Source organism: Furipterus horrens, unplaced genomic scaffold, assembly GCF_987537825.1.
Source record: "Furipterus horrens unplaced genomic scaffold, mFurHor1.1.pri manual_scaffold_9, whole genome shotgun sequence".
Lineage (NCBI taxonomy): Eukaryota > Metazoa > Chordata > Mammalia > Chiroptera > Furipteridae > Furipterus > Furipterus horrens.
Genome location: NW_028327179.1, coordinates 96,565,153 through 96,576,377, shown reverse-complemented (window position 1 = coordinate 96,576,377; position 11,225 = coordinate 96,565,153). Strand labels below are relative to the sequence as shown.

At 45.0% G+C, this 11,225-nt stretch overlaps 1 protein-coding gene across 1 annotated transcript; it reads right to left on the bottom strand.

Moving 5' to 3' along the window:
* Positions 1-9,271: 9,271 nt before the first annotated feature.
* On the bottom strand, positions 9,272-10,161 carry LOC150002294 (olfactory receptor 2A12-like). Its single transcript, XM_090286844.1, is given in 2 exon segments — positions 9,272-9,702; positions 9,705-10,161. Coding segments are annotated over 2 exon segments (888 nt in total).
* Positions 10,162-11,225: the final 1,064 nt, after the last annotated feature.

Below are 11,225 nucleotides of genomic sequence, written 5' to 3'. Positions count from 1 at the left end.
CGTTTCAAGAGTGAAAAGCAAGAGGGGGAAGCGGACTAACGTTAACCGTGGGTCCATTGAAAGAGCGCAGCTGTGTAACACCGTGTTGCGTTCAGACTTAATATAAAGGCAGATCTCAGAGCTGGTCTCATTGTCCGGCGCGCCACGCTCCTCTGTCGTCACAGCGCCTTCTTGTTGTCAAACCCCCCGCAGACCTTCCTCACGACCTGTCGCCATGGTGACCGCCTACAGCTGCTCTGACGGATTCTGAGCACTGACAGCGAGTGGGAGCAGCTGGAGCATCATTCGGCTGCTTCTTTCTAAGGAGCCCCTCCTGGCAGGTGCCCGGGTCTGTCCAGGAGCTGAGGGAGGAAGGGTCACAAAAGGGCTGGACAGCGTCATCACGCTGAGGAGCCACGTGACCTGGTGCTGTCCCCTTACACTTTTCTCACATTGTTTTTTTTTTTCCAAGAAAGAGCCTGAACGATCTTTATTTTTAAATTAGGCTACAGGTTCACATCCAGCAGAATATTGAAAAAATAACTCTAATTTTTCTTTAAGAAAAAAATTAGATCCTTAGATTCATATTTGAAAATCGGGATTACTCTCTACAGACTATTTTTTAACGACCATTTTACTTAACATAATGAATAATTTTATGTATTAAAAGAATATCTTACAGATGTTGTTTATCATTAGTACAAAATTCTCTTATCACAAGTTATTTAATTTCTTATTGTTGGACATTTTTATATTCTTATTTCTCTAATGTTTAACAGCCCTGAGATGAATATTCTTTCAAATTGGGGTTTTGTCTAGCCTCATGACTGTTCCCTTAGGATGTATTCTGAACGTGAATTTGCAGATGCTCGAGATGCAGATGTTTCGGAGTGTTTGGTACCTACTGCCGGCTTCCCGGCAGGACCTTGGTACCACTTTCTCCCTGTGGCGCTGTGACCATGCCACTGCCTTGCACGCGGTTATCAGTGCTAAGTATTAGCATCTACACCCTAGGCGAATTGGATATGTGAATAATTGTATACAGCTTAAGTGTATATTTCAACAATTCCTTGACAGTATTCCTTGAGTGCGTCATCTCTCCCAACCCCATTCTAGGCTCTGGGGGGACAGCAGTGGATAAAGGCGACATGTTCCGAAGGGGAGACAGACAGTGAAAGGGGAAAGAGGTGTGTTTGTCGTCTGCGCCTCTCCATTTGGGGAAAGCTTCTCTGCAGGGAGGGAGACACCTTGGGGTACACCTGCCCCTCTCTGTCCTCTAATTGATGTGACTTGTGGAACAGGAAGAAGGATATGATACTGCCCCTCTTCTGCTCTCATTTTTGGTCACGTCCATGTCTGCTCCCTCAGAGGAAAGCCTACAAGGACACGTTCGGTCCTGCTTGAGGGCAGGAGTGAGCTAAAGGGTGTGATTTGGAGGGAAATTGTGTCAAAGCTTCAAACCATGTTTTCCCAATAAGCCTCAGTAAGACCTATATTGCACTTCTACTTGATTCCTTGGATAAGCGGTCCCCAACCTCTGTGGCACCAGGGACTGGTCGCGTGGAAGACAATTTTTCCACAGACTGGGTGGGAGGGATGGAGTCAGGATGACTCAAGCGCGTTACATTGAAGCTCACCTCCTGCTGTGAGGCCAGGTTCCTAACAGGCTCGGACCAGGACCGGTCCACGGCCCAGAGGCTGGGGACAAGGCTCGCGTCTATTTCTCAGTTTCTCTCTTCAGCCTTGGAACAAGGAGAGTCTTGGTTAATTACCACCCCTCAAACACCAGGAGTAAACAAATCAACGAGACATTTGTTGAGAGTAAAAAGCACCATGAAAGAAAGAAACAGGCCAAAATGATAGAAAGTAACTTGGTTGAAGGGGGCTTCTTTCGATGGGATTATCAGGAAAGGTCTCCCCAAAGAGAAGACGCAGGGGCAGAATCTGAAGGGCGAAGGGGCGCCCACCTGCCTCCAGCCCCATTGGACCGTGGTCTGCCCAGGGGGTGCTAGAGGGACAACCCCCAGGCAGGAAGGACTTGGGGAGCCCAGAACAGGAAGAAATCCAGGGGATCCAAACCATAGTGACCAAGGTTGTAAGTATTTGTTGAAATTGATGTAAAAGTTGGTAAATTGGAGATGAATAAAAATATTTAGCTACTTTTATAACACAGAATACCACCAGGCATTAAAAAGGACAATATGGAACAAAAAGGATAATATAAGATACACAGTGAAATAAAACTTTTCCGCAGAAAGCCAAAGCATAGATGTACAATATGATCTGATTTATGTTTTGTCGTCGTCGTCGGCAGCCGTCCGTCTGGAGAGACGATGGTGTAGCTTCTTAAGAGTCTATCTGCACCGCCGAGAATGGCTGTGCAGTCCGACTCGGGAGTGACACGGTATCTGTCTCCTCCCGTGTTGAATCGACATCTTGCGATGACGCTGGAGTGTCCTCTCCAGTGAAGCTGAAGCTACAGAGCCTGGGCAGGGTGATATGGAGGGTCTGCTGTTGCCCATGCAGCAGACCCCCCCTCTCTTCGCAGCTGAAGGGTCCAAGGGAAAGACGGAGTCGATACAGCTTGACTTCAGGTGCGCCGCAGGAGTTGCCGGTGTTGACTACAACGTCAAACCGCCTTAGGGACTCCGGCTCCGGATTTTCTGTCGGGGTTTACTCCCTTAGCCTTTCCCCTGAAGAGGTATGCCACAAGGCAGCGGAGGTTTTTTGGGGTCAGAGTTTTCCTTCTCTGATGTGCCCTGACTGGAAGTGGAGCAGCTGAAATGTCCATACCTTGCTGATAGAAACTCAAAGAGGGACGATGAGTTACAAAAGCATGGAAAGTAAGGAACAAAAGTAATGGTAAAAACTTAGATAATGACTTCAGAAAAAGTCCTGCCTGTGTGTCTTTAGAGCAAATAAGGATGCAGGAAGCTGGAAAGACTAAATCTCTTTCCAAGGACGGTGCTTGGGTGAATGAGTCCTAGGAGACCTCTGGGGGGGTGAAGCGGGGTAAGAGCTTGAAGGGGACAGGCAGGCAGAATGAGCCTGGGATGGAGCCCTGGGAGCACAGCAGAGGCAAAACCTGGAGGGCTCACCTGCGTTCCTGCCCCACCCAGGTCAGTGACCTAGCACAGCAAGGTCGTTAGCTTCTTTTCCCCAAACGGTTAGAATCGACTAATCAAAGTTCATAATTAAAACAATGTAGAATCACAGAGTTTTGCATATATTTTGGTAAGATGTTTTTGAAAGAAACAGCCAATAACCTAGAAAAAAACTATTTCTAAAGGGCAGGGGTAAATAAGGAGGCAAAGGGAAGTCTTAGTCAGACAACGTGTTTCGTCTGAGGTGAACCACAGACAAGCCCTAGGTGCTACGGAAGGTCAGGTGCACTGTGTTACAGGTTTGTAGGAAGGTCAGGAGGAAACACCTGTCATGGTGGCTATCAACACACACAGGCTGGTGATCAGCTCCTCTGTGAGCATGAGGAAGGCAGAAAAAGACAGGCTAAGGCGAAAGTAATTTGTTTTCCTTTTAAACGTTGGCATGATTTTGCATTTAAAATTTCCCAATTTAAGAAGCCAGGTGTTGCTCTTTTTTAATCTGAGAAAAAGCCTGGAGACAAGTACCTGAACTGAAGATTTCAGCGACCGCTCTAGCTACACACCGAAGAAAGATGGACAGTGCACAGAACAAGGGGGAAAGTTTCATGAACCTATTTCTCTGTTCTTTCATGGCATGAAAATCAGCCGGAGCTGAAAAGGGCAAGACCCTTGACTAAGCGTGGTTAACAGTGTGGGTCAGACCGTCATTCAGATCTCGATTCTGCAAGGTGAATGCCAAGAACGGGGGTCACTTAGTCTAAGCCCCACTGTTTTCATCTGTAAAGTAGTGACAACAGATGTCCAAAGGGCGGGTGTGAGGGATACAGGTAATGAAATTTACAGATTGGGAGTTAAAGGGCTGCTAGATAGTAGATGTTAAATATTAGCTGTTATTAATAGCGTCAAAGAAACCACAAAATTCAAGGAAGAACCCAAGTCATTGGGATTAAAGAGCCAAGAAAATCATGGTATAATAAATGCTTTCAGGTTTTTCTTGCTTTTCTTTTTAGTTTAAGTAAAAAGCAGGCCATTTTAATTTTGTTTCTATTAATGTTTTTATATGTGAATTTTTATGTTAGTTTTCAAAGGAATTTAAAGAAGTGGGGGGATCATTTAAAGTGACCTCACTCCAGGACTGGAGAAGAAACTACAGGATTTAAAACTCAAAAGGCAGTTCTACTACACAAAATATCCCAATGGGGGGGGGTGGGGCGTGTGGGCAGAGAGGGGGAAACCTTATTGAATGGAAAGGGGGGTTGATTTAGGCCATTTAAGAACAAGGGTCTGTGGGTCACTCAGAGTGAGGGCCCTGGGCTGTCCGTCAGAGATGGTATTTTGGGCCAGTACAGATGGGTCACATGTTCACACTCAGAAATTATTTACCACATGCAGCAGTCACTTTGACACTCAGCTTGACCCTAACAAGTACCATAGTTTAAAGAACAAACATGGAATCTGAGCTCAACGGCCTGGGTTCAAATCCCGACTATGCTACTTACTACCCTCTGGGTCTCTCTGTGCCTCAGCTTCTCCATCCGCAAAACAGGGTGAACAATAGACCAGACCTCATAAGATAGTTGAGGGAATAAAATGAATTAACTGACATAAGACACTTAATAAGCGCATAGAGCTATATTACTAGGGAATTTAAAAGCCAACATTGGAGAGTAATTTCTGGATCCAATAACCATAGGAAACATGGTACATGCTTAATATCCTGCCACAAAAATAAAAGCAAAAGAGAGAATCTTAATGCCAGCAGATGCTGGGCTTTACCTGTGAGAGATGCCATCTCTCTCCTGGACAAGTGAGAAGCGGGTCGTGTTTAGCCAGACAGTGTTCCTGTGAGTCTGCAGAGACAAGCAGGAAACGGGTGGGAAAGGAAGGCCAGTCTCAGGGGTGAGCAACCCCCTCATCTCTGACTGCAGGGGTTTTCATTAGAGGAAGTGGCCCCGAAGTCCTTTGTGGCCCTTTAGCCAGATCATATCCTCCATGGGTGGTTAGCGGATTCCGCGAGGATGACGAGGAGGGTCTTAGAGGGTCAGAGGCATCATGGCCACACCAGGGGGAGAGGGAGTTGTCCCTAGTGGTCCCCTCAGGGCCCTTGTTATGAAGACAGGCTTAGAACCACACGTGGAAGGCATTTTTGTCACCAACACTCAAAGCTGGTGATTTCATTCACCCCTCCTTTCCCATTGCCCACCCGAGAACCCCTCCTCAGGGCGAATGAGCGCTCATTACTTACAGTGGCATAATCTCTGTTCTATTCTCCAAACCTGGCCTTGGACTTAGAGGAGACGTCACAGAGAAAAACACTGGGATTGATTCTCCTCTCTAAAGGGGACTCACCGGGAGGTGATGCCCAGACACAGCTCTCATCAGAGACCTTGATGACAGACTTGCTTTTGCAAGCGAAGGCTTTTTCCATGTTCACTTGAATCCAACTCCCTCCCCACAGACATAAATAATGATTTGGGGACAGCCCCTGTGGAATTTCATCACCAGAGACATTGAAAGGCTTTGCTATGCTCCTACGGGGGTGAACCAATGAATGTATTTCCCATGTTTTTGCATTCCACTCTCTCAGAGGCCCAGGGGAATTTGCGTGTGTTTATTTGGGAGTTGCATGTACACGTGTGCACGTGTGGGACTCGTGTGGCCAGGATCTCTGATGTATGCAAGCCCTGGCACAGAAAATGAAAATTCAAGATCATGTTGTAAATGACTTTTTCTCAATACTTATTTTATCAGTGTTCAAACTACTCCACTCCCGGATTCCTCCTGTTTCATTGTAGAGGAAAGGCTGGGGTTTCTTGATCTCTCACGGCAGGGGCCCCAGGGACCCTGCCAAGACATCATCTCAGAGAAATCATTATCTCCTGACAGAGAAGACGTGAGTGCCAAAAAATCACTGCACATCTCTCACACGTATTTTTGACTTGGCAGCTGAGAGAGGCCTCTACCTTAACTATCTATAGTTTGCCCGCCATTGCAAATATCTCCGGATTTCTGAGCCACGTTTTAATTCCTTCGTGGATTAAAGCCCATGGTTAAAATGAACCTCTCTCTCCTGCTCCCTCTCCCTCTTTCACTGATAATGTTTGGTGATTGTAAGCTCCTTCCCGTTCTAACTTCCTAAGTGTGTCTTAGTTGAGCTCTCTAGAGCAGAGGTCCCCAACTCCTGGTCCCAGTCTCGGACCAGGACGCACAGCAGGTGAGCTTGAATGTAATGCGCTTGAATCATCCAGAAACAACCCCCTCCAGCCCCCGTGGGTCCATGGAAAAATGGTCTTCCACGAAACTAGTCCCTGGGGCCAAAAAGGTTGCTTCTTAGTCCCTGCACCATTTCCCCATTTCTCCTCCTCCCCCCTCCCAGCTGATAACTCTCCAGATGATCGCCGTACCTATGATTCTGTTCCTATTCCGGTTTGCTTAGTTGGATTTTGTTTTTATTTTTTAGATTCAGTTGTTGATAGTTGTGAGTTTGTTGTCATTTTAGTGTTCATAGTTTTGATCTTTTTCTTAAGTAAGTCCCTCTGACATTTCATATAATAATGGCTTGGTAATGATGAGCTCCTTTAGCTTCACCTTGTCAGGGAAGCACTTCATCTGCCCTTCCATTCCAAATGAGAGCTCTGCTGGATAGAGTAATCTTGGTTGCAGGTTACCTTTCACCACATTGAATACTGCTTGCCAGTCCCTACCTGCCTGCAAAGTGTCCTCTGAGAAATCAGCTGATAGTCCTATAGGCACCCGCCTGTAGGCAAGTCTCCGCCTCTCTCTTGCTGCCCCCAGGACTCTGTCTTTATCTTTCACCTTTGGCATCTCAGTCATGATGCATTCTGGTGTGGTCCCCTCTGGGTCCAGCTCGCCTGGGACCCTCTGTGCTTCCAGGACCTGTATATCCATCTCTTTTGTAAAACTTTGGAAGTTTTCCTCATTTTTTTCAATTCTTGCTTTCTCTTTTTGCACTGGTTGACTGTTTTTTTCTTCCTTATGTTTCAAATCTTTGATTTGAACCCCAGTTTCCTTCCCTTCACCATTGGTTTTGTGTGGATTTTCCTTTGTTTCACTTAGCATAGCCTTCACTTCATCTTTTATGTATTTGCCATACTCAAGCATATCTGTCAAGCCTGTGAGCATCTTTATCACCAGTGTTTTGAATTCTGCATCTGTTAGGTTGGCTATCTTCTCATCTGTGAGGTTGGCTATCTCCTCGTCGCTTAGTTCTCCCACTGGAACCTTGATCTGTTTCCCCTTTTGGGCCATACTCCTCTGTCTTCTCATTCTGACAGGTTCCTGTGTTTGTTTGCCTCTGTGTCCCAGGGAGAGCTGTCATTCCTACTATGTTGTAAGGGATGGAGCCTTAGGAATTTGTCAGTAACGGGCGACCTATTTCACCACGTGTGGCGCTGTATGTGGGGGAGGGGTCAGAGAGAGAACAATGCCGCCTGTCCAGCACTCGCCCCTTTTCCAGGCACCTCTCCCACTTCCGTCTGGGCCTAGCGCCCCTCTAGCTGCCCTAGCCATTATTCCCAGAGGGTGGGTCTACAGATGTTCTAGGACCGTGGGGCCCTTTAAACAAGCAGACTCTGCTGAGAGACCGGCAGTTTCTGCCTCCACCCCAGCCCCCACTGGTCTGCACAGTCAGAAGCAATGAGGGTTGATTTTCCCCGACACTAGGACCATGTGCTGTGAGATCTGGTGAGGAGCTGGGAACGCTCCCCAGGTGTTCCTCCCAACCTTTTAAAATGTGTGACTGTGCTTTCTTCTGGCCTGCCACTGCCACTGCTGCTGCCTCCACTGCTGCTGCTGCTGCCACCACACCACATCCTCTCCACCCCTCCTGTCTGCATGAGTATTCCTTCTTTATATCTTTGTTTGTTAGACTTCCATGCAGCTTGACTTTCTGGAACTTCTGGTTGTTTCTAGTTGTGAGGTAGTTCTGTTCCTTCTTAGTAGTGGAGGGAGATGCAGCGTGTCTGTCTACACCTCCATCTTGGCCTGAAGTCCCCCCACCCCATATTTTTTAAATAGTATTTGGGCTAGCTTTGGCCCTCTGCATTTCAGAATCAGCGTGTCAAGGTCTGCACATATCCACACATTCTGCTGAGACAGTGTAGGATATTGATTAGGTTTACACTAAATGTATTAGTGTAATATATTTACACTAATCTTTGTAATATATTTCCCAATGCAAGAATCTAACATATCTCACACTGAGTACCTGTGCATTTCATTACCATAATGCCTCAATACATTTTTCTAATTGTCTCTTTATCATTTTTTGTATATTCATTGTTAGATTTACTCATAAGCATTTAAAAATTAAGTCTTGCTGTTTATGGCTTCATTTTGTAAAATTTCATTTTTAATTATTTGTTATTGTTATATAAAAATACAATCGATGTTCATATTGATTTTGTGTTAAGCTACCTTGTTCAACTTTCTTATGTCATAGTAATATATAAAAAGATTGCTTTGGTTTTCCAACATATATAATCATGTCATTTGCATATAATCACAATTTGTTTATTCCTTCACAAATATGAGTGTGTGTAGATATGGGTGCGTGTGTGTGTGTGTGTTTGTTCTAACTGTACTAGTTACAATCTCTAATAAAAAGCTGAAAACAAGGTGATGGTGTACATATTTATCTCATTATTTACTTGCAGGAAAAGAGGTTAGTGTTTCATCATTAAATATGATGGTGGCTGTGTGGATTTTCTTTTCTCCTGTAGATCCTCTTTAGAAATGCTTATGGTTTGTTATTACTAGCTTGTAAACAATTTTATCATGAATTAATGCTAAATTTTGTCAAACACTTTATTAGATCTGCTGACATGTATCTTTAATTTGTTAATGCGGCAAATTACTTTCATTGTTTTAACGTTAAACAATTCTAGCATTCAGCAAGTAGAAACTATCAAAATGTAAAATTATTTTATGGACTTGTTTTATTAATGTTTTCTTTAAGATATTTGCATCTATTTCATGATTTTCTGTTTCATGCTTTATCTCAGGTTTGGTATCAGTGGCTTAAACAGTAAGAGTATTTATTTTCTCATTTTACAAGAAGTCCAAGGACAAAGAGTCATGGTTGGTTAAATTAAAGGATTCAAAAGGACATTCAAGGGCCTGGGATGATGAGGACAAGTGAATCCACTCGAAACCCTGCCAACTTTCCATCACAGTGACCCCCTTTTCCCCATACACCTCCGCAGGGCACCCTTGACCTCTGCACTCCTCAGGCTGTAGATCATTGGGTTTAGCATGGGGTTGAAAAGGCTGTAAAACAATGATAGAATCTTCCTATGTTCTTGAAAGTGGCGGGACTTAGGGGCCACATACATGGCAATGGCGCTGCCAAAGAAGAGCCCGACCACGCAGAGGTGGGAGGAGCAGGTGGAGAAGGCCTTCCTGTGGCCCTCCCTGGACCGGATCCTCAGGATGGCCACGAGGATGCGTGTGCAGGACACCAGCACCCAGCACAGGGGCCCCACTAAAACAAGCACAGAGCCCACAAAGAGGACAATTTCATTGAGTCTAGTGTCAGCACAAGTCAATTTGAATACTGACGTGATCTGACAGAAGAAGTAGTTGATTTTTTTGTGGCCCAGAGGAAGCTGAACACCCATGACGTGGCGGCCAGGACCGTGCACACCCTCCAGCTCATGATGACAGAGTACTGGAGGGGGTGGCAGATGGCCACGTACCGATCATAGGACATCACCGCCAAAATCAGGCACTCAGTGATGGCAAATGCCAAATACAGGAAAGTCTGAAGGATGCATGGAGCAAAGGAGATGGTTTTCTTGTGTGTCACCAGATTGGCCAGCATCTTAGGGACAGTGCTTGAGGCATACGACATGTCAACGAGGGCCAGGTTTGAAAGGAAGAAGTACATGGGGTTGTGAAGTCTGGAGTCCAGGCAGATGAGTCCCAGGATGACCCCATTGACCAGCAGGGTGAGACTGTAGAATAGCAAGAAGAACCCAAATAGGAAAACTTCAAGTTCTGGGTCAACCTGGAAGCCCAGCAGGATAACTTCTGTGATCCATGTCTGATTGCTTCCCATTTTCTTTTGACAGGTAAAAACAATGCTTTACTTATGAAAGAAACTTCAGAGCTGAGAAGCAGAAAAGGAAAAAAAAGATGACATGCTCAGACACAGTGAGAATGTATGCCAGAAGCCACAAATCAGTAATTCATGGATTTAATCCAGCCCACAGTCCCGTGATGCTGACCTGTAAATTTGGCTTTTAGAGATGTTTAAAAACTGTAGATGTTGACCAATATCAAAATTGAAAGATTTCACATAAAAATTAGGGTCTCTGGCTTCCTTTAACTAAACAGAAGATTTGATACTCCTTGAAATTTATTGCAAGCAATAATCAGCTGAAGCCAAAGAAGAGTGATCCCCTTTCACTTACCACAATTTCTACTGCTCTCTATTTTCTCCCAGAAATTGAAGCCTAATGACACTTAATTTTATCACTGCACTTATACTATTGTTTGTATACTATAGTTTTAAGAAAAGATTTATGCTCAAGATGAGTTCTTTAGTTCTCCGCTACTTGAAACCCAGGAAAATGACAGATCAAAATATAAAATGCAAAGCCCCAAATAGAGGCAGTGGCAGTTTAAAATGGGACAATTCTTTCATACACCAGAAATGAATCAGACACTCAACATGCTCCAGTATGAAGGCAGTCATACCTGGAACTCAGCACGTATGGAGTCGAGGCACCTTTGGGAGACGGGGGACCAATATGGTTCCTTGAAGCCAAGCACGTGGGCGGGGGCCATAGAAGGGGGTAGAAAGCATCTATGGGGCTGCAGAATGTGGTGACTGTAAAGAGGTCAGCGTGCTTTCTGGTTCTCCCATCACATCAACAGCACCTAATGCGTATTATAGAACCTGATTCTACACGAGGGGCCATGGAGCCTGGTCAGAAACTACAAAACCTCAAAATCCCGAGACAGGGAAAAAGAGAAGGTGGAAAAAGCAAGGCAAAAGCAAATGATAATAAAAACAAAAAGTCTTTCACGCAAAACGTGTGCCTAAAAACACATTTGAAAACCCACAAATTTCATGTTAAAGAAGAAAAATAAAGTAAACAATTGGAACCTTGAATTCAT